The 26,140-nt window shown below is 67.2% G+C and overlaps 2 protein-coding genes across 5 annotated transcripts; one reads left to right on the top strand and one right to left on the bottom strand.

Moving 5' to 3' along the window:
• Positions 1–1,681: 1,681 nt before the first annotated feature.
• Positions 1,682–3,528, top strand: ISLR (immunoglobulin superfamily containing leucine rich repeat). The gene has a single exon (XM_002723844.6). It carries the CDS (start codon positions 1,682–1,684, stop codon positions 2,960–2,962), a length of 1,281 nt encoding a protein of 426 aa, XP_002723890.4. The 3' UTR covers positions 2,963–3,528.
• Positions 3,529–4,964: 1,436 nt separating this feature from the next.
• Positions 4,965–25,302, bottom strand: STRA6 (signaling receptor and transporter of retinol STRA6). Of its 4 annotated transcripts, XM_070053403.2 has the most exons (20): positions 25,206–25,302; positions 21,956–22,142; positions 17,580–17,711; positions 14,917–14,983; positions 14,627–14,712; positions 13,629–13,768; positions 13,397–13,420; positions 13,082–13,248; positions 12,018–12,140; positions 11,604–11,671; positions 11,393–11,463; positions 11,149–11,210; positions 10,001–10,163; positions 8,092–8,167; positions 7,547–7,680; positions 7,165–7,282; positions 6,963–7,064; positions 6,323–6,486; positions 5,979–6,149; positions 4,965–5,603 (listed from the first exon to the last, which is right to left on the bottom strand). In XM_070053403.2, exons 3-20 carry the CDS (start codon positions 17,690–17,692, stop codon positions 5,434–5,436), a joined length of 2,019 nt encoding a protein of 672 aa, XP_069909504.2. In that variant the 5' UTR covers positions 17,693–17,711; positions 21,956–22,142; positions 25,206–25,302; the 3' UTR covers positions 4,965–5,433. The 4 variants fall into 4 exon arrangements, with proteins under 4 accessions (XP_069909504.2, XP_069909500.2, XP_069909509.2 ...); XM_070053399.2 differs by lacking the exons at positions 21,956–22,142; positions 25,206–25,302 and adding an exon at positions 18,423–18,715; XM_070053408.2 differs by lacking the exons at positions 21,956–22,142; positions 25,206–25,302 and adding an exon at positions 18,073–18,288.
• Positions 25,303–26,140: the final 838 nt, after the last annotated feature.

Below are 26,140 nucleotides of genomic sequence, written 5' to 3'. Positions count from 1 at the left end.
GGCAGGATCCACGCCCTTACACAAACACCCGGTTTGGCTTCCCATAGAGTTGGCGCTGGGGACGGTTTCCTGTCCTGCCCTCAGCTTCTCCCTGAGACACACAGAGACACGGACCCGGACAGGCAAGGCCGTCACAGCCACTGGAACACACACAGACACACATACACGGCTGTCACACCCACGGAGACACACACCATTCTCACACTCACACACAACCAGACATGGCTGTCACACCCACAGGAACACACACACACCATTCTCACACTCACAACCAGACATGGCTGTCACACCCACAGGAACACACAGACACACACACATGCCATTCTCACACTCACACAACCTCACACACACAGGAACACACAGAGACCAAAACACACACATGCACACACACCCACCATCCTCACACTCACAACAAATTCACACACACCCAGGCAGACATGGGCTGTCACACTCACACACATACACACCACTCTCACACGCATACACACACAACCCATTCTCACAGAGTCACACACACACCGACACGGAATGTCACATGCACACTCACACACGGACACACACACATGCCCTTTGTGGAGCTGGACCCGAACTTCGAGCCCCCACCTCCCCGAGGTTCCGCCCCACCCCCGCAGGATCCGCCCCCCCCCCAGGCCTCCTGGGCTCCGGGACCCCGTCCAGACAGTGCTGTGTCTTTAAGGAAGTCGAAGCTGCTAAAAGTGGGAGGGAGGGCCGGGGGAGGGAGGCCGAGAAAAACACAACCCCCAAATCTGGCGTCTCTTCCGTCCGTCCACTCCGGTGTCACCGGGGCCCTGGCTGCCGAGGCTGGAAGGAGGCAGGGTGTGGGCCGCCTGGACTGGGGGGCAGCCTGTGGTGCTGGGCGGGCTGAGTGACGGTGGAGCGGGGTCAGGGGTCAGACACCCTTCCCGCCCTGTCCAGTCCTCCCGTGGACGTCCTAGGCCATCTGGAGCCTGGGGTCAACTGCGTCTTTTGCTGTCGGTTGGTTCCATCTTGGAGGAGGGTGAGCCCGGCCGCCGGGGGACCAGGCGCGTGAAGGTGAGGGGGGAACAGTGGACCTCCGTGGGACCCAGGGGCGTGGGAGGCCACCTCGCTGGGTGCCGGGCAGGGGTGTCTGCTACTTCTCCACGCCAGGCCCTGGAAAACCCGGCAGCCAGCCCAGCCCACGTCGGCAGAGGGGTCCTAGAGGGGCGTTCATTTAGGCAGCTGCCCCATGCTTTTGGAACGCAAGGGGCCTGGGTGTGATGGCTGGGGTCATGGCTGGAGGGGGCAGGTGGGACGAGGGGGGGCGGAGTGCCCCGTACAAGGGGCCTTGTTGGGGCTGGGGCAGGGCGAGCCCGCCGGGCTGGGGAGAGGAGGGACCGCGGCCAGGATGTGGGAGGGCTGCAAAACAGATTTAAAGTCAGCCAGAGGAGGAGGAGGAGGAGGAGAAGGAGGAGGAGGAGGAGGGGGAGGAGCCTGGGACCTCTCCATCTTGTCTTCGCACTGCCTTGGCCGCGGGACCTGAGCAAGTCCGGGGCCCTTCCCTGTGCCTCAGTTTCCCGTTTCTGCAGCACGGGGGGTGTTGGGCTTCAGCAGGGTGAAGCGGGGCCTCCGACGGGACAGGCTGGCGTGGGGTGGGGCCGGAGGCCTCCCGGGTGACCGCGGGGTCTCCGCAGCAGGTAGGATGCCGGAACTGCGTCTGCTCTGCTGGGCGGCTCTCCTGGGCATGGTGCGGGCCTGCCCCGAGCCCTGTGACTGCGGCGAGAAGTACGGCTTCCAGATCGCCGACTGCGCCTACCGGGACCTGGAGGCCGTGCCGCACGGCTTCCCAGCCAACGTGACCACCCTGAGCCTGTCGGCCAACCGGCTGCCGAGCCTGCCGGAGGGCGCCTTCCGGGAGGTGCCCCTGCTGCAGTCGCTGTGGCTGGCGCACAACGAGATCCGCAGGGTGGCCGCCGGCGCCCTGGCCTCCCTGGGCCAGCTCAAGAGCCTGGACCTCAGCCACAACCTCCTGTCCGACTTTGCCTGGAGCGACCTGCACGCGCTGGGGGCCCTGCAGCTGCTCAAGTTGGACAGCAACGAGCTGACCGCCATCCCCCGCGACGCCTTCCACAGCCTCCGCGCCCTGCGCTCGCTGCAGCTCAACCACAACCGGCTGCACACGCTGGCCGAGGGCACCTTCGCCCCCCTCACCGCGCTGTCCCACCTGCAGATCAACGACAACCCCTTCGACTGCACCTGCGGCATCGTGTGGCTCAAGGCGTGGGCCCTGGCCACGGCCGTGTCCATCCCGGAACAGGACAATGTCGCCTGCTCCTCGCCCCACGTGCTCAAGGGCACGCCACTCAGCCGCCTGCCGCCACTGCCTTGCTCGGCACCCTCAGCGCAGCTCAGCTACCAGCCGAGCCAGGACGGCACAGAGCTGCGGCCCGGCTTCGTGCTGGCGCTCCACTGTGACACGGACGGGCAGCCGGCCCCCCAGCTGCACTGGCACATTCAGACATCCGGAGGTACCATGGAGATCGCCAGTCCCAACGTGGGCCCGGATGGGCGCGCTCTGGCTGCCAGTGGCCAGCCCCGCTTCCGGGCCTTTGCCAACGGCAGCCTGCTCATCCCCGGCTTCGGCAAGCCGGACGAGGGCACCTATAGCTGCCTGGCCACCAACGAGCTGGGCAGCGCCCAGAGCTCCGTGAACGTGGCCCTGGCCGCACCGGGGGAGGGAGGCGAGGACGCACTGGGGCGCAGGTTCCACAGCAAGGCCGCCGAGAGCAGGGGCTGCTACACCGTGGACAACGAGGTGCAGCCGTCGGGGCCCGAGGACAGCGTGGTCATCATCTACCTCAGCCGCCCCGGCAGCCCCGAGGCTGCCGTGGTAGGGGAAGCCGTCCCTGGGCCACGGCCCCCAGGCCTGCTGCTGCTGGGCCAGAGCCCCCTCCTCCTCCTCCTCTTCCTCGCTGCCTTCTAGCCCCTCACCAGCACCCCTGGGGTTGGGGGTGCCTTCATATCCTCCTACCTCCCTGTCCAGCATCTTGTGGCCCCCTGCTGCCACCCCCACCCCATTTCTAGACCTGCACAGGACAGACTTGGACCCCAGAACTCAGTGACTGTGGGGCCACTGCTGCAGGCGGTGTCGTTGGGGGGTTGCCCTGCCCCTCCCCACCCCCACCTGGGCCTGGGTGCCGGAACTGCAGGAGCCTTGGCTGAGCAGCCGGTGGGGAGGCAGCCACAAGTAGACGGCAGGGGCAAGGGCAGGACAGAATGTGGGGACGGTGAGGCGGCGCTGGGGCCCCCGTGACCCGCGCCGGCTCCTCTGACAACTCAGGCTGGGGGCTCCTTCTGTCCCTGCCTCCGATAGGACCTGAGGGTCCCAAGCACCTCTCCCTCCTCTGCTCTCGCTCCTCCTCCCTCAGCTGCACCCCCCCCCCCCAGTCCTGGAACACCTGCCTCTCCAAGCGCACACCTGTAGCCTGCTCCTGGGAAGCCGGCTGGCCGGGGGGGGCTGCAGAGCAATAAACAGCATGGCCGATGCTCCCTCGCGTCTGCCTGGAGCTGTGTCTGCTGCTAGGAGCCACTGGCAGGGCTGGCACGCGGGCGGCAGGGGCGGCACGGCCAGCCCGCCTGCCTACTCGGGCCCACACAGCCCCCGCCGGGAGCTTCCTGACGCCAGCCGCAGAGGCTCACCGGCGCTGGTGACCGGAGCAGGGCTTTCAGCCAGCTGCGGCTCGGCCTCAGGCATTTGGGAAATGGGGAGGGGTGGGGGGAGCAGAGGGGCCTGGGCTGCAGCATCTCTGGCCCCGCCCAGTCCTGGGGGAGGTGTTAGGAATGAACAGGAGGTGAGAGCCAAGGCGAGGAGGAGATGGGGCCCTCGGAAGAGGGAAGAGACGGAGGATGCCTGGAGAGGCCAGGAGGGAAAGCCGCTCCCGCAGGAAGGTGCCGGGGGTGGGGGTCTCCCAGGACGGGGAGCTCCCACGTGGGGTCAGAGCCCCCGACTGAACTGGGTGACAGCTGCGTCTCCCTGCCGCCTCCTTCCCTCCCAGTTGCAACACTGAGGGACCATGGCAGAGGCGCCACCCCCTGCCCGGAGCCCCCAGGACTGCTGAGCTCAGCAGAGTGGAGGCTGGAGGACCATGGGGCCTGGCCAGCTGCCAGCCCCCGCCCTGCCTTCTGGTGCACACACAGCGCCTTCGCCTCCCCCTCCTCCTCCCCGGCCCCGGCAGCTCCTGGAAGACTCCAGTCTGCAAGGGGCAGCAAGGCCCTGCGCTGGGCCGCCTTGGGTGAGGCTCCAAGGCCTGACCACTGTTCTAACTGGACTTGGACTGTCTCCGGCCCTGGTCCCAGGGAGTGGGCGTGGCTTCCGGGAGAAGGGCCGCAGCTGTGCCGCTCTGATGTCTCTGCTGCCCTGGCCTGTGGCTCACAGGCCCCTCTGGGGCTGCCCACCCCTCCCTGACCCTTCTTGGAGCCACTCATCTCCAGCACCAGCCTCTGCACCTTCACGGCTGCTGTCAGCCGTGTGCCCCACCCCTCCCGTGGAGTAGGCCCAGGGCTCTGACTCACCAGCCCCGCCCGCCCGCTGCTTCCTGGGCTTCTCCCTGTGGCCACAGACTGGGACATTCTGTAACTGGCTGCAGTGGGGCCAGAGCCTGGGAGGTGGGGGCAGCCTCCAGCTCGCTGGCCCAGGGCGGCCACGGTGTGGGTGAGAGCCTGGGTATGGGTGTGGGGCGCCCATCTCTCCTGGAGCCACATCGGTCGGGTGGCCGCGGTCCCCCAGCCTCTGCAAGTCCCAGCCCCAGGGTGGGGGCCACACCGCAAGCCGCTCCCTCACTCACACATCCAGTGGTGGGGTTTAAGAGACGCCCCGATCTGCACCCCCAAGCTGCCTTTGGGTCAGCCCCCAGCACCCAGGGGTGGGGGACGCCCCTTCCTGCTCCCCAGCTCCTGCCTGGTGCCCTCCCCCACAAGGAGGCTTGTTCCTCGGTTCGAGTTTATTGCAGGGAACACAGTGGCCTCGTTCAGGGCAGCGAAACTGCAAACACACCTGCTGCCCAGGGGCCTGGCCTGGCTCCCTGCTTGCGGGCCAGAGGGGAGGGCAGCTGGGTGCGGAGGGAACATGCGGCTGGCCCACGGCGGGGCTGCACCGAAAGGCCGGTCAGGAGAAGGCTTTGGTGAGGCCTGTAGGCTGGCGGCCGAGCCAGGGTGGGGAAGAGGCCCGGGAGTGGCTGGCTGCTGGCTCCTGGACCAAGCGCCTAACGGGTCAGAGTCCTGGCTGGCCCCCAAGGCCATGGGCAGGCCAAGCTCTCCCCAGGCTCTCAGCACAGATGGCCCCTCCCTACCCAAGCAGCCTTGGGGCGGGGGGCAGGTCCTGCTGGCGGGGCTGTGCTGAGCTGAGGGTGGGGGAGCAGGATGTGTGGGAGGGAGAGCGGTGGGCCGTGCCCGCCCTCAGGGCTGCGTGCCATTGGCCCAGGCGGCCGACAGGGCCCCCTTGCGGAAGGCCTGCAGGCCGGGGTTGCGCAGCAGCGTGTAGGCCAGGCCCCAGCGGGCCCTGCAGCGGCCGGCCCTGGGCCCTGCTCCCCTGGCCGCCGCCTCCTTTGTCTGTAGCAGCTGCAACCCTGGGAGGAACAGACCTTCTGTGAGTCACTCAACAAACACCCGGCTCAGCCCGCACAGCCCCCAGACCTGAGTAGGGGGCCCTGGACTCCCGGGCAGAGTGACAGGCTGAGGCTGGGGTCCCAGGGCCAGGGAGAAGCTTGGGGCTGCAGAGGCTGCTGTGGGGGTTGGGGTGGGAGTGTCGTTGGCAGGTGGGAGTGGGGCATTGTCCTGGGCAGTGATGGGCGGGATACCTGTGGGCGGGGTGGGGGTTCCGGTAACAAGACCCTGAGACTGGATGGGGGGGGGGGCACCACAGGCAGCCACGGGACAGGGAATGGGGCTTCCTGGCCCGTACTCTACACGTGGGGAGGGAGAGGCCCTGACCCCTGCTGCACCTTCCTCCTCCTCCTCCTCCCTGGGTCTGAGGCTGTCCTGGGGGGCGGCAGGAGCCCACGTCGGCCGGGGATGGCGCCCCTGTGCCCGCAGCAGTAGGCTGCAGAAGGCGGACACGGCCGGATGCGACTGGCTGGCCTCCAGCTCCAGAAAGTTCCGGTAAATGTGGTAGCCTGGGGGGTGGGGGGCGTGGCATTGCTGGGGGAGTGGCTGCTGCAGACACACCCACTCCCCCCCCCACTCAAACCCGGACATCCCCCAGGCACAGGCCACAGGGCGCCTGCCCCACGTGCCACATACCACAGGGCCACGGCCTGTGGCCCAGCCAGGCATGCAGGGGCGCTACCTGGGTCGAGAGTGGCCACTCTGGGCGGCAGCAGGCTGAGGTCCATCTGGCCCAGGTGGACGGCGTTGTAGAGGGCGGACAGCAGCACGCGCCAGGCGGCCCCCAGCGCGCCCAGCAGCCAGTTGACGGGGAGGAGGAGGAAGGTGGCCGCGTACAGCGCTCGCCTGCAGGGGGCGGGGCGGGGCGGGGAGAAGGCTGAGGCCTGTCCTGTGGGTGCCAGACCCTGTGCATTCATTGGGCACCTGCTGTTTACTGATTGGGAGACAGGCAGTTTCACTCCCTTCTATAGGAGGGAAACTTTCAGGTCCAAGAGGCTAGGCGGCTCCGAGGAGAGCTGGGGGGGCTGTCCACCTCCCCACTGTGGGTCCCCCGGCTCCAAGCCCCTCCTGCCATCCACCAGGGTGAGACACGGGGACTGCAGGACTGGAGGATTCGCGTGAGAGCCGCCCCCAGGGATGCGGGGCCCCTGACAGGTGTCCAGGAGCGGCTGGGCCACCGCCCCTTTGCCCTGTGGGTAAGGAAGCCCTCTCCACTCCCTGGTGGGCCCTGATGGAGACAGGGGAGAGAGGGCGGTAGAGGGAGAGCGGTGCAGAACGAGAGGCCGGGGCCCGAGGGAGCCCCCAGCCCCAGGCTGTCTCACCGGTTGGTCAGCTCTGGGTGTCCGTGGCGAGTGTCCAGGAAGGCCCAGCGGGCTGCCACATTCTGCAGGATCAGCGCCAGGGCCAGAGTCAGCCAGAAGTGCCTGTGGGTGGGACGGGGAGGGCGGTGGCTTGCGGAGGTGCTGGCTTGGGGAAGCAGCCCCGGAGCGGCCTGCCCGGGCTGGCGGCCGCAGCCCCGCTCACCAGGAAGACTGGAGGGCCCGCAGCAGCAGGCGGTTGCTGGAGTGCACTGCGGGGAGGAACAGCAGGAAGGCCAGGGCCGCCGCCCCCAGGAAGAAGATGAGCTGCTGCACCAGGAGCCCTGTGGGCGGGGCCTGTGAGTCCTCTGCCCCCCCCCCCGCCCCCTCCTGCAGCCGCCACACCGGCCCCAGCCTCTCACCGCAGTGCCCGGGGGGAGGGGCAGCAACTCGGGGCTGGGAGAGACCTGGAAGTCCTCTGGGCTCCACTCTCCCAGGCAGGGGCCCCCTTTGCAGCCCCCCCAAAAGTCACAGGCTCTCTCCTTGCCTGCCCCCAGCACCAGGAGTCTCATTCACTTCCGGGGCGGCGTGGTGGGTGAGGGGCTCACCGAGGCAGGTGAAAGCCATCTGGTGGGCGCTGAAGCTCATCCAGCAGAATATGGCTCGGCGGGAAGGCTGGGGTCTCTGGGGCGGGGGGCCCAGCTCTGGGGCAGCCCCTCGGTACAGAGCCCGTAGGTTGGCCCTGCGGAGAAGCCACACGCGTAAACACCCACGCAGCCGAAATCACACCCACGGCCATCGGCAAGGAAGTTCAGGGCTGCGGGAGCCCAGGAGGCCACGAGCCCAAGTGGGAAGGCAGGGAGGGCTCCCTGGAAGAAGGGGTTAGCTGAGTAGACTCCCCCGGGGTGCAGGAAGGAGACAGAACCCGCAGACGGCTTGCTCTAAGCTGAGGAGCGGAGACAGCTCAAGCAGGGGCCTTGAGGGCTGTGCAGGCGAGAGGCCCCGGCAGGAACCCTGACCCCGACCAAGCCAAGACCGCCCCACTCTGGCCCTCTCCCTGGCCTGCACAAGCCCTCCCTGAAGCTTCCCCACAACCAGCCGGGGTCAGGGGTCCCATAGGCCCAGGGGCCTCTGAGCCCTCCCCGACACTAACCTGTGTGCCACCAGCGAGCGGACCAGGACCAGGCAGGTGAGCGAGCAGGACAAGGCCAAGGCCAAGATGTAGCAAACTGGAGGCAGAGGCGGGGTCAGGTCCCGGCGGCCCCCCTCCCAGACTCTCAGACCCAGTGCAAGTAGACGGACAGCCTTGGCCGCCCTATCCCGCCTGGTGACCACAGGGCCTCGGCCAGGGCGAAGGTCTGGCTTGAGTCGGCACAGCCAGCCTCGTCCTGGTCTTGCTGGACCACAGATGCATGGCTGAGACTCCGTCCGAGCTGCCACCACTGCTCGGGCCGTGGGGCCCTCAGGGGGTACCCCGCCTCCCCCCAGCCTCGCTCTGCCCAGCGCCCAGGAGAACAGGGGCTCTGAAGCCCCAGCCATGCTGCGTCCGTGACCTTGCATGGGACATACATGTCGGGTGCATGCAGAATGCGGGCGAGGACCCTGCTCCCCCTCCTCTGGGGTCTGCTCCTTCTCCCCAGCTCCCTCACCCCCACCGTGCTCACGGACGGTGAGGCCACAGCCGCTGGGAGAGAGCGTGGTGCATCGTGGACGCACTTGGGTCCCCCAGGACCGACAGCCACGCCGCTGCCACCTGCCACCTGCGTCTACACCAGCCTCGCTCTGGGCCCACAGAGGTAGGAGAGACCCCAGAATAACAGTAATAATAATCAAAATAAGCCTGGGCGCTGGCACCCTGGTCTCCTCGGCCGGCCCTGGGGGAGAATCCAGAGTGCTGTGTCCCCACAGAACCCAGGAGGTGAGAGCCAGCACGGCACCAGCCCAGAGTCCCCAGCGCCAGGCTGCTCCTGGGCCAGCACAATCCGCCTCTCTCAGGGCTGTGGTCAGGCCTGCAACCAGCCAGCTCCCACCGAGCGCCCCCTACCGCGCGTCTCTCGCTCTGCTCGCTTCTGGGTGCCAGGGTCCCTCCCAGATGCTGAGCCCCCCGCGGAGTTGCTGAGTGGAGGGGGGTTCTGGCACTGGGGATTCTACCGTGACCAGGTGTGCCGAGGACGCCTGTCCCACCTTCCCCGCTGCTGGTCCAGTGCCCTCTTGGACACCTTTCTGCAGGGTGAGGCTGCACCACCCCTTCCGGAGCCGGGGAGCAAGGCGCCTGCCCCCTGAGCCCGGCCAGGTGCCTGGCAGAGCTCACCAGGGTGAAGGTGTGCAAGCCCCGCCCACAGGCCTGGCCTTGGATCTCCTCGTGTGCCTCCTGCCTCTCCCTCCACCCGTTCTGAATGAGGTTCCTTCCAAAGCCCAGCTGCAGCGAAACCTTCTGCTCTTGGCCGCCTGCAGGACCTGCACCTGCCCGCGCTGGGCCCCGCTGGGTGGACAGCTCTGTCTTCTAGGGTAAGGTCGCCTTTTGAGTGTCAGCACCCATTTTGCAGGTAGGGAAACTGAGGCCAGGAGGCAGAAGTAGCTTGCCCAAGGTCGCGCAGCTGTTGGTGGCCGAGTGTGGCTTCTAACAGCAGCCTGCCTGCCCTTGGCCTTGGCAGTAAACGCTGCTCTGATCAGCCCCCGCGTCCAAGAGGGTCCACGGTGGGAGCCCCAGGAATTGGCGAGGGCCACCTGCCAGGGAAGGCGTGGCCCGGGCTGAGTCTCACTTCCTGCCTCGGAGCCTCCGTTTCCTGCTCCTGTGAGAGCTGGGGTCCGCCTCTGTCCTAACAGGACCTCTTACAAGCGCGGGGCTCAGCGTGGGCGTGGGCCGAGCCGGGCCTGTGAGCGAGCCAGGGGGCAGCCAGCCTGGGACGCGTCCCTAGAGGAGCCCACCTGTCACCTGTCCAGCTCGGGGCCTCGGCAGCAGAGGCCGGCAGTGTCGGCAGGGAGGAAGCAGCCACTGCACATCCCCCACCCACTGCCGCCCCGTCCCTGCTCCGTGTTGGGGGACCGGGCGGGGGGCTTACCTTCCACAGCCCAGAGATGGTGCTTCACCAACTCCATGATCTCCTGCCTGTCCCCAGACAGCGCGATCCCAAAGCCGGCCAGCAGGTAGGCCACGTCCGTGGTGACGCCCGCCCTCACCTTCTGCATGGTGGGGACCACAGCCACCAGCAGCAGCAGGGCCACCTGCAGGAGCCCGTGGTGAGGAGCAGGGCCTGGGGCGCTCACACAGGCACCCCAGAGGCGCTCTCTGTGCCAACAGCGGACACGTCGGGTCAGAAACCCCTGCAGCACGCAGGCCACAGCCGCAGGACCCTAGAGCAGGTCTGCCTGCCTACGAAGGGCGTGCAAACCGCGGCACAGGCTGCACTGACAGCTGTCTGTCTGCACTTCCGTCTGTCCATCTGTCGTCCAGTCTCAGCTTCAGGAGGGCAGACGAACATTGGGCACCAGAGCCGGACAGGCCTGGGTCCACACTGGGCTATCAGCTGTGGGAGCTTCCTAGTCGGATCCCCCCGCCAACTGAGCCTCAACTTTCCCCCTTTGTACACCGGGGAGCGGGGGTGGGGGCCAGACCCGCGCCCCAGGACTTTTACTGTCTGCTGCCTTGCTGGGGTGGTGCTGGGGTGCCGGGGGCGGGCTGCCAGCACGCTATCTCACTGGCTCCCCCCACTACCTGCAGAGGGAGGCAATTCCACCTCCTCTAGAAAGGGTGAACGCCCAGGTCACAAGGAGGCAAATCAGGGAGCTGGGATTTCAATCCGTGGCTGGGGCAGGAGCTGGGTGCCGTGGGTGGAGCTCACATCCCATATGATTGGGAGTACCTGGGACCGAGCGCCTGCTCCACTTCCAGTCCAGCTTCCTGCTAATGCACCGGGGGCGGGGGGGGGCAGGGGTGGCTCAAGTCCTCAGGCCCCTGCCACCCACATGGGAGACCCGGATGGAGCTCCCAGCTTCTGGCTTCGACCTGGCCCAGCCCCAGCTATTGCAAGCATTTGGGGAGTGAGCCAGTAGATGGAAGATCTGTGTGTGTGTGTGTGTGTGTGTGTGTCACTCTCCTCCTGGGCGGGCCAGGGGCAGGTGCGCAAGGTTGTGGGAGGGGCATGCGGAGAGCTGGGATGGGGGTCGGGGCAGGGCCCGAGGCAGGTGGGCAGCAGGGCGCAGGACGTACCTGGTAAACAGCTGTCCCCGTCAGGGTGGCTGAAAGCACCATCGTCAGAGGCAGGCGGAACCCTGCAGTTCCCGGGACAAGGGAGGGGTGGGCGGCGCTGCCTGGGGCCCGGGACCCCGTCTCAACCCCAGAGGAGGGGACAGGGCTCACAGGCCAGGGTCCCGCCCTTGTCTCCAACTGGCGGCTGCCCTGTGCCGGGCCAGGAGAGGCCACCTGTCCCTCGCAGCCTCTGCCGGGCGCGTACCTGGCTGGGGAGTGTAGATGTAGCGTCTGGTGCCGAGGCAAGCCCGTGACAGCAGGCCGTGCTTGGAGGTGCTGCGGAGAGACCGGCAGGGAAGGCCCTCAGGGCAGCCCCTGCCTCGTCTCTGCCCCCTGTGGGGCCCAGAGCCACCCTCCCAGGCACACCTGCGGCCCAGCCCTGTCTGCCAGCCCCCAGGGAGGGCCTGGGACCTCACCCGTGTCTCAGCTTCTTCCGGCACAGGAGGCTCCTCAGATACTCCTCGTGGGAGCCGCTCTGCCACCCCTGAGGACACAGCCGATGCTCCAGCAGATACAGGGCCTGGAGCCCTGCCCATGCCCTCCCGGCTCCCTGCGGCCCCTCGACGGCTGCTCCCTCAGCTTCCTCCAGTCGGAGCCTCTGCCGCTGGGAGGTTCTGGGGGGCAGTGGCTGCGGACTTGCCCGTCCCCCACGTGGGTGCTCACGGAGCTGCGGCCCGAGCCCAGGCCCGACCCAGGCTTTGTCTGGATGGGGAGCCATCATTCGGGGACTCAGCAAACATCCCCTGGGCACCTGCTGTGTGCCAGGCCTTGAACTTGGGACGGCAAAGCTGGGTGGCTGAGTGTCCTGGGAGCCCAGCCTGGGCCTGTACCTCGGAGCCTGCTCCTGGCTTGCGGCTGAAGCTTCGTGCCAGCTGCGCCGGGTACCAAAGGCTCAGGAATCCAAGGCCCAGCAGGAGGGGCAGGGAGGCCAGCAGGGAGTAGTACTTGTAGATCTACAGACGGACGGACGGACGCACAGACAGACTCACCGTCTGCCCTCTGCCCCCGGCCCCTAGCCCCTTCCTGCCTCCACCTGAGGCCTGCACAGTGTCCCCCTCCCAAGGTTCCTGGACTCCCCTCTGCCTCCCACCGGGAATGAGGCCACAGTGCAGACCCTGCATGGCCAGGAGAGCCAGGCTCAGGCCCTGGAAACAAGAGGCTGAAGGCGGCCCCCCTGGCGGTCTGCCCCGCCTCCCTGGGTCCCCTGGTCACTCGCTTATTTGTTAATCAAGAGCCTGGCAGGAACCAGGTTCTGAGTGGTGGAAGAGACCCAGTAATCCCCCCAAAAACCCTCTGAGTCTCTGCCTACCCTCCCCCACACCCCGGGACTAGAGTTATCAACTCCACTTCCGGGGAGGTAACCAAGTCTCAGAGAGGTGACGTCATGCCCTCCAAGCACCCAGCAGCACTTGGCTTCCTCTCGCATACTAATTGACCCCCCCCCATTTCCGGAATGTCCTTAGGTGCCAGGGGCTCTGTGCGGCAGTGCCCACAGCTCACAGCAGCTGAGCAGCTGAACGAGGGAGGGAAGGAAGTGGGGAGACTGGATTCAGACCAGGTTGTCCGGCTCTGCGGCCTGGATCACAGTTGGGGGTCCTCGCCTAGTGGCCCTACAGCGGCCCCAGCAGCCGTGAGCCAGGCTGGAAGGTTCTGGAACTCTGTGTTAGCCCTGAGGCCGCCCTCCCCTGCTCTTCACTACGGTACCCACCCAACCCCATGCCCCTCCCTACACTTTTTGTCCCCTGCTGGCCCACAGGTAGGCGGAGCCTGGCCGGGCATGTGGGACCCCGAGCTTAAGGTAGGGTGGCAGGAATCCCAGTGCGTGCAGATACCAAAGGGACCCCGTGGGCTCAAGCAGGCCCCTCCGCCCCAGGCGATTGCCATCAGTGGTTACCTTGGGTGTCTGGGGACACTCTGCCCTCTGCCAGACCTGGACCCCAAGGTGGGTCCAGGCCAGCACGCTGCCGAGCAGGTGCGCAGCTCTGTGCCCGGCCGGGGCGCAGGCAGCCAGGGGGTAGTAGAGGGCAGGGTAGTAGAGCAAGGCCAGCATCCTCCAGGGCCCTGGAAGGCAGCAGAGGCAGAGAGAGGGAGACGCGTGACGCAGGGGTGGGCGCAGGGCTGGGCCGGGCATCCCCCAAAGCCCTCAGCTGGCCCGGGGCTCAAGTCCAGGCCGGGACAGGGACCAGCTCTGTGATGTGGGACAGGTTACCTCCTGGGGTCTCAGGTTCCCCATCTGTGAAGTAGAAACCGTGGTAGCAGGTTAGCAAGGGCAGAGTCGGGGTGGGGGGCTGTGATGAGGCCCCTGCTCTGTCACCGTCCCCTTCCCCTTCCCCGGAAATGGTGCTCACGAGCCCCAAGGAGGCCACGGCGCCTCCCGGGACAGCGGCTCGGCCTCCGGGCCTCCCTCCCACCCGGCAAGCCAGTCCCGCTGCTCCAGGCACCTGGACTTGGAGGCAAGGCCAGGGTCAGGAAGGGCAGCGGGTCCTCGCCGGGGAGCAGCAGGCACAGCGAGCTGAAGACGACCACGAGCGCGGCAGCCGGCACCGCCCAGGGGCCGTCCTTGGCCAACAGATCCACAGGGCTGGACAGAGGCAGGGGGGGGACAGGAGGGAGCCGTGCAGCCCCAGCGCCCCCCGCCGCCTCCAGGCCGCATTCCACAGCCTGGCCAGGCAGAGTCCGTCCTGCTGGCATTCATTCACTCATTCATTAATTCGCCCAAGCGCTCCTCAGCCCACAGCCTCCGGGCAGCACCTCCTGCCTCCCACGCTCTGGGTCCCGGTAGCCGAGGGTCCCAAGAGGCACAGACAGCGGGAACAGGCCCCAGCACGGCCCCCTCCGCCCACCGCGGGAGCCCCAGGAAATGGCCGCCCCCGCAAGGCCCCCGCCCGCGTGTCTGGGCTGGCAGAGGTTCAGAGAGCTCAACCAGTCACGGTGTCCTTGCAAAACTCAGCCGCCGCGGGCTGGGCGTGGGCCTGGCTGAGGGCCGACGCAGCCCCCGGCCACGTCCCGCTTGTCCGGGGCAGGCTGCGCGGTCCTGGCATCTGTGTCCCAGCTGGCCCTAGCGCCCCAGGCACTCCATCCGGCTTCCGTCTCCACCAAGGCACCGCCCAGGGCAGCGTCTGGTGCCCCCAGCTGCCAGGCTGCAGGGCCAGGAGGATGCTGGGAGAGTCCCAGCCCTGCGGCCGGAGGGCAGGGCCTGCTATCCTTGAAGTCCCAGAGAGGCCAGTGCACGCCCCCAGGGCTGCCCAGCAGGCTGCTGCTTCCTAGGGCCTGGGGTGGACTCCTGGCTCCCCACACCCCTCCCTCTGGGGTCCTGGCTAACCTTGGGGACCCTGGGGAGAGGGAAGGGAGGTCCCATGGGGGAGAAGTGGCTTCTAGGAGCCCAACACTCCGGCCCCCGGCCCTGTCGGAGCTGGGGTGCCCAGGCCCCGGCACCCACCTGGGCAGTCCAGGCCTGCCTCTCCAGCAGTGGGGCCAGAGCCGAGAGCGCCTCTGCAGCACGGCCAGCAGCAACAGTGCCAGGAGCTGGAAGGTTCGCACAGGGGGCTCAGCGGGGCTCGGGGGGCCCAGGCTCTCCCTGTGGGCCTGGGTCTGAGAGCTTGGCCCCCTGCCAGCCTCAGGAACCCCTACCCGCCCAGCGCACACTCAAGCGACATCGTGGGGACAGGAGGCTGGGAGGCTGGTTTGGCCCCGCCCCTACCCCCACTCCCTGAGACAGGCTGGACTCACCGACAACGAGGTCAGGCAGGCGTGCAGCAGGCCGGGCGACACGCTGGGGTGGCAGGCGGGCACTGCCCTGCGGAGCAAGCGCAGGCTGGCTCAGGCCTGGCCGGGGGTCTAGGGTCCGAGGCCCCACCCACCACCACCTTGAACCTCCTGCTCTGTCCTACACAGGGCTGCTTCGTCGCTGTCCTCGGGGCACACCCGCCCATCCCACACCACGCTCTGAAGATGGGAAACCCCCAGGGGAAGCAGAGGGGCCAGCGTGGCCCAACATCTGTTCTCCATCACTCACTGTTTCCTCCCCTACGGACCTCTCCAGCTCTCCTCCTCCAGGAAGGCTTCCTGACTGTTCCTGGCCTCACACAGGTTACACACTGCACAAGGATGCCCAGCCAAGGGAATGGGTGTGGAAATCCACACCACAGTGCTCACCGAAGCCTGAACCTACCGAGCTCAAGATAGCTAAATGGGGTCCAGGAAGAAAGGAAGACACCAAGGAAGATGGTCCAAGCCTCAGGTGGCAGAGAAGGGGGACTGGGCTGGAGCTGGACCTGGGAGGGCAGGCAGGCGGGACGGGGTCCCTGCACAGGGGGAGGCTTCTGGGCACCACTGCGGGCAGAGCTCAGAGCAGCCCGGTGCTGCAGCTGGGGCTCGCTGCTGGGGCTCAGCTCATCCACCTGGGCCCCCCTGGCCTGGGGAAGGAGGAACCAAGGCCTCCTCCTCCAGGGAGCACACAGCCCGGACCCCTCTTCTAGGACGGCCCCAGCCCCCAACCCCTTGGGAAAGGCAGGAAGTCACGTCCGGGGGGTAGAGAGGCAGGGAGCCTCTTATCTGCGCTGTTTCTCACCTGGGGTCTGGCGGGTGCCCTGTGTGAGCCTAGGCCTGGCGCTCCCTGTCCCCACCCAGGGTTTGGGCTCCTGTCCAGCCCACAGTCCTGCTCAGCCATGGTCCCAGCTCCCGGGGCGCAGCCAGGGCAGGCACCGGGCAGCCTTCCCTGTGGCCCCCACTCCAGACCAGAAGCTCTGCACCCCCCACTCCCACCAGGATGCCCTCCAGGAGCTGTGTCTTGGCACAGACACCCGGAGACGGGAGCTGACCCCAGGAGAGACAGCGAGGCAGGTGGGGGTTGGGGCATCTCTCAGGGAAGTTGGGGAACGGAAGCTCCGTGGGAGGGAAGAGCCCCAGGAGGCAGAGGCAGAGGCAGAGGTGGGAGGGTGGGTGCACCTCTGTGTGCAGCCCAGGGGACAGTGGAGGTCAGAGGGGTCCCTGGGGCTGGACTCGGCTGAAGTCACCAGGGTCCACCACGTGGACAATGCGGGGTGCTGAGGCTCTGAGGGGCGGGCCTCCGGGCTCTTCAAAGCCTTGATGCTCGCCCCCCCCCACCCCAGCCTCTGACTCACGCAGGCAGGGGTGAGCTCAAGTTCAACTCCTCGGGATTCCCCTGAACTCCCAGCTTCCTGCTCGCACCCCTGGGGCCAGGGCAGCTGAGCCACCGGTACCGAGAGCAGGGAGCGGCCCACCCCAGACCGCTACAGGAGTCAGCTGCCCATCGCCCTGTCCCCGACCTCTATCCTGAGGCCACAGAGCCCCAGCCAGGGCCAGCGCCCAGAGGCCCCCGTTAGGACCCAGCCACGGTCAGGTTCTTCGTCCTCGCGGGAGGTCCTGGCCCCTCCCCCCTCCCCTCAGCAGCCGTGCTCACAGGGAGCCCAGGGTCTGCCCAGGTCAGTGAGGGAGGCAAGCCAGGCAGGGCCAGGTGGACGGCACCTCAAGGCCTCCCACCACCTGCTTCCCCCAGGCTGGGTGGGGTCCGCGTCCCCGCTGGGTGACCCCAGCCCGGCCAGGCAGCAGCCCCCGCCTCCCAGGGAGCACGTGAGCCGTTTGCCTTCTCCGGTTGCAGATTTGATGGGGAACAGATGTGCACACATCTGGCTCAGGCACCTCCCCCCCAGCCTCACCTTTGCCATGCCTCAAACCCTCCGCCCCTGGAGCAGGGGCCAGCAACAACAAAGGAGAGGCGGAGCTCCGGGTCCCCCACAGAGGCGTCCTTGGCAGCAGGTGGTGGGGGGCTCTGAGAGGTTCCGCTCCTCCCTCAGGGCACCCAGACTGCACAGAGAGGCTGGGCTCTGGGCAAAGGTGGCAGCCGAGGCCTGGGGCAGCGGGGGAGGGGGGCCATGGCTGTCTCCCTCCACCTGCCCACCCCAGGCTGGCCTGGGCACTGCTGCCAAAGATAACAGGAACCATCCCCTCCCCCATCCTCCCAGGCCTTATCCTCCATTCTCAGCCCCCCCGCCCCACCACGCGCCCCCAGGACCATCCAGAGAACTCAGTGCTGAGACATGGCCCCGGAACGGTCACCCCAGGAGCACCTGGACCTGCTGGGCCACACTCTGCCAGGCTGGGGCCCGGGAATCTGTAATCTCACACCCGGCACAGGTGCTTTCGAGGCGAGCAGCCCGGCCCAGGTTGTGCCAACCTGGAGCATCTTGACAGCGAGACAAGCATGCGGGACGTGGTGATGAAAGCCCAGAGAGGCTGCACCTCCCCAGAGTCACAGAGCAAATGAACGCGAGCTCAGGGCCGGTCAGAGGAGCAGCCCCCACCAGGGTCTCCGCCCGCCTCCCCCCTACAAGGGGACCCCTCCACCTGGCCCCAGCCACGGCCACACTCACCCCTCCGGCTGGGATGCGCCAGGCCCCTGGGGCTCGTCAATGTACCAGCTGCCATAGGCGTCCTCCTCGGCCTGCCCGGACGGCGTCTGGTTCCCGGCCGCCTGGGTGGACATGGCCGGGCTAAAAATGCCACTGCAAATGGGAAAAGAGGTTTAAAAGGGAAAAAGGAAAAAAAAAAAGAAAGAAAGAAATCCAAACAAAGAAACATTTTCTTTTTAATCCTAAAGGTTACTTTCTTGCCTTCGGCTGTCTGGGAAAAGCCGGGAGCCCGGGCCGCCCGGGAGCCCAGCAGCCCGTCGCGGGTGGGGGAGGGCTTCTCCTGTCCTCTCCTGTCCCTTCCCGCCCGGCCTTGCCCGCCCGGCCTCGCCCGCCACCATGCAGGGACAGCGCACGCCCCTGGGGCCCTGGGGCCTTGCCGGAGCATCCATCTGTCTGTCTGTCCAAGCACCAGCAGGGCCATGTCTAAACCAGAGCTCCCCTCTCCTAAGCCTACCGGGCAGACTGACCCCCAGACCCAACAGGAGGGGCCCAGGGAGGCAGGCGCTGTGGAGATCAAAGGGTGGGCGGGCTGCAGTTCGGCTCCCAGCGGGACTCCCGGCCTCTCCTGCCCCCCAGGGTCCAGCCCGGGTCCCTCCTGCTTCCCTTGAGAGCCCCCCTCGCTCTGGCCAGCCACCTTCAAACCCTTTTGGGACTCAGGAATGTGAATACTCCACAACCCCCACAAAAGTACAGACCCCAGCCCCCCCCCCCGCCGGTGTGGCCTGAACCTTGGGGGTGTGGCCTGAGCCCAGGGGGTGTGGCCAGGAGCACCCCCTCCCACACCTGCCGCACACGTGGCCATACCTGCCCCGTGCTGTCTGTCCTGCTGCCTCGGCCCTGTTGGCTGGCGCCTCTGCAGTGCCCCACGGGGCTGTCAGCCCAGGAAGCTGGTGCCCTGGGGCTGCGGCAGAGGCGGGGAGGCGGGACCCCCCCATTCCGTCCCCACAGGCTTCCATGAAGGAGCAACACGTGCCTTCCTGGTGAGACCTTTCTGTTCCCTCAACTCGATTTCACAAGGAGATAGCCCACACCCACAGGCGGAACCCTCCTCCAAACGCAAACCAGACCTGCGCGCGCCAGGCGGGCGGGCGGGCGGGGAAGCCACGCCTGCCCTGGGCTCCTCCAGAGTTTGGGGCAAAGGTGAGGGGGCTGAGGGTCACGAGGGTCGCTCCCCATCCCACATCCCCCGCCCCTGAAGAACGGGGCCCCTGGGTGCTTCCCCCCGCTCCCTGCCCCAGCCGGGAGGGAGGGGCAGAGTCCCAGAGACGTCCTCAGGCCAGGTCCCTGAGGCTGCACGGGGAGGGGGCTGGGGTCGTGGCCCTCCCCAGCTAAGGAATGCGGTCCCCCAGTGGTTTGCTCAAAGATGTGAATTCAGTGAACACCTGTCAGGTGCCAGGTGCCAGGTGCGGGGTGCTGGGTCCTGGCAGGGGAGAGGCTCCAGGTGGGGGGCACAGAAAGCAGGCCAGGAGCCTGCGGGTGGTAGAGTGGGCCCGAGGAGCCAGGGGGCGGGGCGGGCAGAGCCAGAGCCAGGGAGGCTCAGGATCGGCCAGAACTCCTGGCCCCCTCCCTCCCCAAAAGGCTCCCTCTTGCAGGAAGAGGGTTCTGGGCCTCCCTTCCCAATCCCACAGCGACGGCGGTCCACCTGATCCCGGATCCGGGGGAGAATGCTGCCTCTCCAAGCCTCTCCTCCCGGCCGCCCACCCAAGCCTGGCCCTGGGCAAAGGGTCAATGGCAGACCCGTGGCCGGCATCCCTCGAGGGCCTGGCCGTCGTGCCTTGGGGTGCCCCAGCCGCCCTCTGCTCCAACTCTGGGTCCAGCCTGCCCTGCACGGCTCAGGGGCTCAGATCCTAGCTCAGGGGGCACCCTGCTTCCCTCTGGGGTCCAGCCCAGACAGGGAGCTCTCTCCCCGCACAAGGCAGAGAGGTTCATGGTCAGAGCTGTGTGTTACACCCAGCTCTGCCTTCCCCGGGCGAGTTTGTTCATCGTTCACTCAACTGACGCTCCTTGCAGGCTGACTCCGGGCCGGGCAGTGCTCCGTATGCGGCAACACGGTGGCAGCAGACCGGGGTTGGCTGTCCCGGGGGCGGCCAGGGAAGACTGCATGGAGGAGGTAACGGTCGGCTCCTACCTGAAGGGGGGCACCCAACTGAGCGCTGAGAAGCCCAGACTCCATCTGTCCCTCCCCAATCTCCCTGCATCAACCAGAGGACACCATCCCATCTCTGCAGGGACAGCCCAGTGTCCACGACGCTGCTCCCCTTTCACCCGGGACACGTGGGCCCCCCAGGGCAGAGGGCGGCCATGTCCAGGTGCCGGGGCAGGAGTGGGAGGGAGCGGGGGGTGGGGGGAAGGGGCAGGCTCTCCTGCCTGGGCCGGGCCGGGGCGGCTGTGTGGCCTTGGGTAAGTCCCTTCCCCGTCTGGGTCTGAGCTCGCCCTGCAGCTGCCACCACACCTGGCCTGGACCCTCTCCCACTGTGGATTCCCCCGCCCCCAGGGCCTCCACCCCCTGCCCTGGGTGACTTCGTGGCCAGGAATGCAGAGTTAGAGACAGGGAAGTGGAGGCTGCCCAGGTGTCCTGCCGCAGGCAGCGGAGGGCAGGCTGGGTCAAAGAGCCGGGGAGAACAGGGCGGCCCCCTCGGTTCTTTCCTTTCTGGAGTATTTTTTTCTAAATAAATTGTTTTATTTATTTATTTGGAAGGCAGAAAGACAGAGAAAGGTCTCCCAGCTGCTCATTCACTCCCCAAATGCCCAGGGCTGGGCCCGGCTGGAGCCAGGAGCCAGCAACTCAGGGGACCCAAGGCCTGGAGCCTTCAACGCCCACTTCCCAGGAAGTGCCGCTAGCAGGAAGCCGGATCAGAAGCAGAGCCAGGACTCCAACCCAGACACTGCTGCATGCGACGTGGGCATCCTGGGCGGCTCGATCCTTGTGCCAAACATCTGCCCGCTGCCCTTTTCCAAGCCTGGCTGGCTTAGGGCGCCCAGACCCAGAAGAATCGAGGCCGGCTGGCCAGCCCCTGCCATCGGGAGAGGGCACCGTGGAGGCTCAGAGAGGAGGAGCAAGCCGGGGAGGCTTCCTGGAGGAGAGGGTCTGGACCAGGGCCTGGGGACCACAAAGGGTCAGGAGTGGTGGCACCGGTGAAGCTTGAGAGTCTTAGGAGAGCTGAGGAGGGAAGTCTGGGAGGCAAGGAGAGCACGAGTCAGGGGTCAAGGGTCAGGGCAGGCTGCCCCGCTGCTTGAGCCCAGGGGGCCCACGTGATGTGGCCAGTGCCAGTGTCCAAGGGGCGGCCCAGGCAGGCCGGACTCTTCAGCTGGACAGAGACGCACCGTGGCAGGGGTGGGCTAAAGATCTCTGGACTGGAGCGGAGGGAGGCCACTGCCTCGGGGCCTGGAGCCGGAGCAGCCCTGGCCCCGGGCAGGGGCTGGCTCAGGAAGGCCTGGGGTCAGGGCTTTCCTCCGCCCCTGCCCCATGCCCCGTGTTTGCGTTCGAGTTGATTAAACCCAAGGAATTTTCGCGTCCTGGATCAGAGGCCCACGTGCACCGCCTCCTGCCGTCTGTGGTTATCAAAATCCTCAGAGGGCCAAGTGCTGAGCCGGGAGGAGCGGGGGGAGCGGGGGAGGCCTGCAGCGTGGCCGGAATCCTAGGAGCACCCGCAGGGCTCCCCAGGGCTCCCCCGGCCCCCAGCAGCCTGTGCAGCCTTCCCGAAGACCCTGTACCCTTGGGGCTGAACCTGGGACTTGTTGGCGCCGGGCGCGGGTTGCAGCCAGAAGCCCCCAGACCCTGTGGCTCTCCGCCTCCCACCCCAGACCCCAGCTTGGGCTCTGAGTCCATCCAGTGGCACCCCGGAAGCACAAACCTCAGCCAGACCTCATCCCCGAGCACAGCGGGGAGCGCGCCAGGTGGGTGGGGTGGGGAGGGGTGGCCACTGTCTGCCTGGGCAGCCCCTTACCCCCCCCCCAGCCGGCCCCCAGAATCCAGGGGCCTGCTCCCAAGGCGGGTCCTACCCAGGCAGGCAGCATGCTGGGGGTCTGCCCGTGAGCACACGGCACACACGGGAACAGAGGGCGCCAGGCTCTGGCCCCAGCCTAGCGGGAATCCCAGGCAGAGGGGAGGGCTGCCTGGTTCATTCTGCACGCCAGGCCCCCCACCAACCACGTGGCCCCCTGTGAGGGGAGGGGCAGCATGGGTGAGGAGGGGGCGGTGGCGTGTTCCTCCCCGCTCAGAGCTCAGGTCCCCCACCTTACCACCCACCCCTTCCTTCCCTTCCCTCCCCTCCCTGCCTCCAAACCTTGCTTCACGCTGCCCCCTCCCCACACCGTGCCCCCCACCCCAGTCCAACCTGGCCGTCCAGGAGTGGCTCCTGCCCTCTGGCTTCTGTATCCTCCTCCTCCTCCCCTTCCTCCTCCAGGCAGGCTGCTCCCCACTGCCGGGCCGCCTCCTCGCCTCCTCGGGCGGGCCGGCGGGCGGGGGGCGGGCGTGTGGTCTCAGCCGCTGGCCAGCTGGCCCTGCAGTGTCCCCAGCACCTGCTGCAGAAGGTGTGTGACCACTTCCTCCTGGAAAGCAGCCCCTCCCTGCCCAGTGCCGGCCCTGCCCCTCCTCCTACCACCCCCAGACCTCCCTCCTGGGTCCGTGGATCCCAGAAGCCCACCCTACCCCCACCTCGCAGCTCCAGCCCTGGGCTGGGGCCCCACACAGACAGCTGCTCTCCCGCCGTGAGGCCTCCCTTCCCCCAAAACCATTTGCCCGAAACTTGATCCCCTTGGCCCAGAGTCTCCTCCAGGAGAGGCCTGCACAGCAGGAAGGGGCTCAGGACCCCTACCTGCGGTCATTCCTCACTGTCACTCATTCCTGCAGCCCACTGAGCCCGCCCCGCCACGGAGGGGATCCCCAGCCAGCGTGAGCCCGCCCCCCATGGGAGGGGAGCCCCAGCCAGTGTGAACCCGCCCCGCCATGGAGGGGAGCCCCCAGCCAGCGTGAGGCCGCCCCCCCACGGGAGGGGAGCCCCCAGCCAGCGTGAACCCACCCCGCCATGGAGGGGAGCCCCCAGCCAGCCTTTCGTAACCCATCAGCTCCCTGCGGCTGGTGGTGGAGCCCAGGACCCGGCCAGGGCAGGGGGGCATTGACCAAACTTCCATGGGGTTTTGGGGCCAGAATTCCGGGTGTGACCTGTTCTAGGAGCAGCAAAATAGGCCCCTCAGGGAGCTTTCTCTTCCAACCGTGGACAGGGACAGCGGCTGGGGTGTGGGCAGCGGCCCAAGCACATTTCTGCAACCCCCAAGGCGCTAGTGACAGCGGCCCTGAGCCCTGGTCCTTGACCCTGATCCCGGGGCCCTGGGTCCTGAGCCCTGGTCTCTGACTCTGATCCTAGGTCCCAGTTACAGGCCCCTGACCCTGATCCCTGATCCCTAAGTAGGAACCTGGGCCCTGAACCTGACCCTGGTCTCTGACTGACCCTTTGGTCCTGGTCCCTGGTCCCTGACCCTGTTCCTGGTCATCTGCGTGGAGGCTCCCCATGCCCCTCCAAGGGGAACCTGGCTGCCTTCGGGGAGGGACGGACCAAGATCAGAAGAGGGGGCCCAGAGCCCAGGGGACGGGAGCCGGGGAGGCAGCCTCTGCCCCCTGGGGAGAAAGGGCTGTGGTCAGCAAGGGGCAGGGTGCGACTGCCCCCCCGCGGCAACAGAGACCCAGAAGGGAGGGCACCGCGGCCAGGACGGCGGCCGGGCTGTGTCCCCCAGCAGGAGCCCAGGCCAACCCTGGGTGGAGACAGGACCTTCGTCTCACTGTGGGGGCCACTCCATGGGGCACCTACGTCCTCCGCAGAGCGCGTGGGAAGCCGCGCGTGGCGTTCAGATCGTTCTGCACCAGAGCGGACCCAGGTCTGAACCCCACTCCCCACGACTGCTTTCTTCAAAGACCCCTTGTCCGCACAGAGGCGGTGCCCCAGCTGCGGGCAGTGGCAGGACGCGGTGTCCAGCCCGACACGCACCTGCAGCTCTGTCTGCAGAGAGGGTAAGGGGTCTCCCGGGCTGACTGGTGGAGACCCCGGCCACGCTGCAGGCTGCCAGGAGCCCACGAAGCCCTGACCGGTACAGCAATCATGACCCCAGTCCAAGCTGCCCTCGCCAGGTCCGTGTGTGTGCTTGTACATGCGTGTGGGTGTGTACATGTGTGAGTGTGCACACATAAAAAGTGGACCTGGCAGATGCAGCAGTGGTCACGCTGGGAGAGGGGGTGTGGCAAAATAATCACTTGCTTGATGTACCTAGGAAGCTGCCTCACGGGTTTGTGCTAAGCAGGAGGCAAATCTAACAGTGTTGGAGTAATTCCCAGGATGGGTTGTTAAAAATAAATGATGCTTTCTTTAACCCTTCCTCCTGCCTGCCAGCCAGCTGAAATGCAGTTGTGATTGCTGGATCTCAAGCAGCCCCTGTTGGGCTGTGAGGAAGTCAGGCAGGACAGACAGGACAGAGCAGTAGGCTAGCTGCAGGGAGGCAGCCCCGGAGGAGGCCAGGCGACAAGGCTGGAGTCTCAGAGCTTTGCTTTACTCGACACTATCGCATTCAAAGGCAGCGTGAACCCAGAGGGGCCCTGTGGCTCGGGTCAGGGGCCTAGCTGGGGGAACACACTCCATGCTCTCCCTGGAAATCCTGTCTTGAACTTGGACTCTGTGGCATCTGGGCTTGGAGGCCCCCCTGTGGTTGGGGAGGCCCCCCGAGTTGGGCCCTGCACATGGCAAGCCTGGGCCAGACCTCGCCAAACCACAGCCGATGACAGACGCCGCGGCGCCCCAGCCAGGCGGCTCCCTTCTCTGCCCGTCTGCTCGTCCTGCCTGTCCCTGACCCTCTCCAGTCACTCCCCCCTGGCGCCCTGGGTGCCTCTCCTTCTGCTCTCTCTGCCTCTCTCCTCTCCTAGCTCTGTGTCTCTTTCGTGGCTTGGCCATTTCCTGTCTCTCTTTCTCCACAATGGCCCCTGGCCTGCCTACGCCTCTCCACTTGGCCATGACTAGTCAGTGTTGCCCAGCCAGCCCCTGCCCTCTCCCCCACAACCCTGCACCTGCTCTGACTGTGCCCCGTGCTGCTGCAGTCCTGGCACTGACCTCAGACCCCGGAGTCCGCAGGGCCCAGAGCCGGCCGAGTCCCAGAGCCGTCGGGCACACACGGGCGAAGGTCAGGGCTGCCGACGCTGCCCGCTAGGCTGCCCTCGCCCTCTACCTCCCTGGGAACTTCGGCCTCTCCAGGCAAGGCCGGCTCATGGGCCACCAGGGGCAGCTCAGCAAGCGGATGTGGGGCGGCCCGAGGCTCTCCTGCTGGTGCCCAGAAGGGAGCCTGCAGCAGGGGGCCAGTAGGAGGGGGCACATGCCTGGGGGACAGCCCCCAGACCCCTCAGGGAAGAGACCACACTTCTGATTTTGTCTTTACCCGCACTCATCCTCCCCTACTCGGGGGGCACAGAGCAGCCCCCGTGGGACCCTCCAGGAGTGAAGCTGGCCTGGGAGGGGAGTCCGGCGGGGGTGGCACCCAGGAGGATCACGGGAGCACGTGGGCCCGGGCGTCAGGAGACCCACATCTGCCCGTCCCCTCAGCACCCACCTGACGGCTCCGGGCCGGCTCCTGCTCCGTGGAAGGCGCTGGTGATCCAGTCCCGGTGGCTGCTGGGAGGACGGCTCCCAGCACAGCCGCCAGGGGTGGGGGGAGCTGGAGGTGGGTCCTCGGGCAAGGGGGTCTAAGAGGCCTCAGGAGGAGGGGGAAGCTGAAAGGAGCCTTTGTGGGAAGGCGGAAGCGGCCCCTGGGGACGGCTAATTACAGCCCCTCAGACAAAGCCCGTGGCCTCTGAGCTGGCCGCACAGCGCAGCGGCAGAGCGGGGAGGGGAGAAGACTCCAGGGCCCCATTAAGGCCTTTGTCATGGGGCCCCTAGCAGGTGGCTCAAGAAGGCAGGCTGGGCCCGCCCCTCCCCACCCCAGCCCACCCCTCCCCCTCCCCGGCTCCTCCTGGGGTCCCTGTGCCCCTCCCTGCAGTTCCCACCTTTGGAAAACCACTGGGGGTGGGGCCCAGCCGGCAGTGGAAGGAATCCCGGGAGGGGAGCAGGGACCTGGCCCCCCAAGGCACCTCCAGCCCCCACCTTAGCCCAGTGTCTCAGTAACTCCCTCGGGGTTGCCAGGATTTTGGGACAGGCCTGGGGGCAGCCTAGAGAAGCCCCCCCAGTGCTGGGAGCCCCAGCAGCCCTCCTCCCCGACCTGGGTCCCAGCCACACTGTGTGTGGGGGTGGGTAGAGGAAGCTGCCAGCCCAGTGCTTGCCACCCAGGGACGGAGCCGGGAAGCACCAGGGGGGAGGTTAGCATCCCCGAGGGCAGAGCGGACGCTGGTGCAGGCGTGTCCCCCGGGCTCACTTGCCCGTCTTCACCCTTCCGCTCACTGACACAGGGCCAACCAGCTCCCGGACCCGGGTCCCTGGCCAGCCCTGCCCTGGGCACACACCTGTCACCCTTAGCAACAGGCAGTGTGGGCGAGCCATGGCCAGGGAGGG

Source organism: Oryctolagus cuniculus, chromosome 12 (genome assembly GCF_051225735.1).
Source record: "Oryctolagus cuniculus isolate XC-2025 breed Fujian yellow rabbit chromosome 12, ASM5122573v1, whole genome shotgun sequence".
Taxonomy (NCBI): domain Eukaryota; kingdom Metazoa; phylum Chordata; class Mammalia; order Lagomorpha; family Leporidae; genus Oryctolagus; species Oryctolagus cuniculus.
This window is presented reverse-complemented; position numbering and strand designations above follow the sequence as displayed.

Bases quoted from the DNA above. Each gene is read 5' to 3' on its own strand.
- ISLR (XM_002723844.6), top strand. From the start codon at position 1,682: ATGCCGGAACTGCGTCTGCTCTGCTGGGCGGCTCTCCTGGGCATGGTG.
- STRA6 (XM_070053399.2), bottom strand. From the start codon at position 18,574: ATGGAAGCCTGTGGGGACGGAATGGGGGGGTCCCGCCTCCCCGCCTCT. The intron at 8,168-10,000 runs GTAAGCCCCCCG...CTCTGCCTCCAG, and splicing joins CCATCTCTGGGCTGTGGAAG to TTTGCTACATCTTGGCCTTG. The intron at 5,604-5,978 runs GTGCAGCAGGGG...TGTTCCTCCCAG, and splicing joins GGAGGAGGAGGAGGAGGAAG to GGTTGCAGCTGCTACAGACA.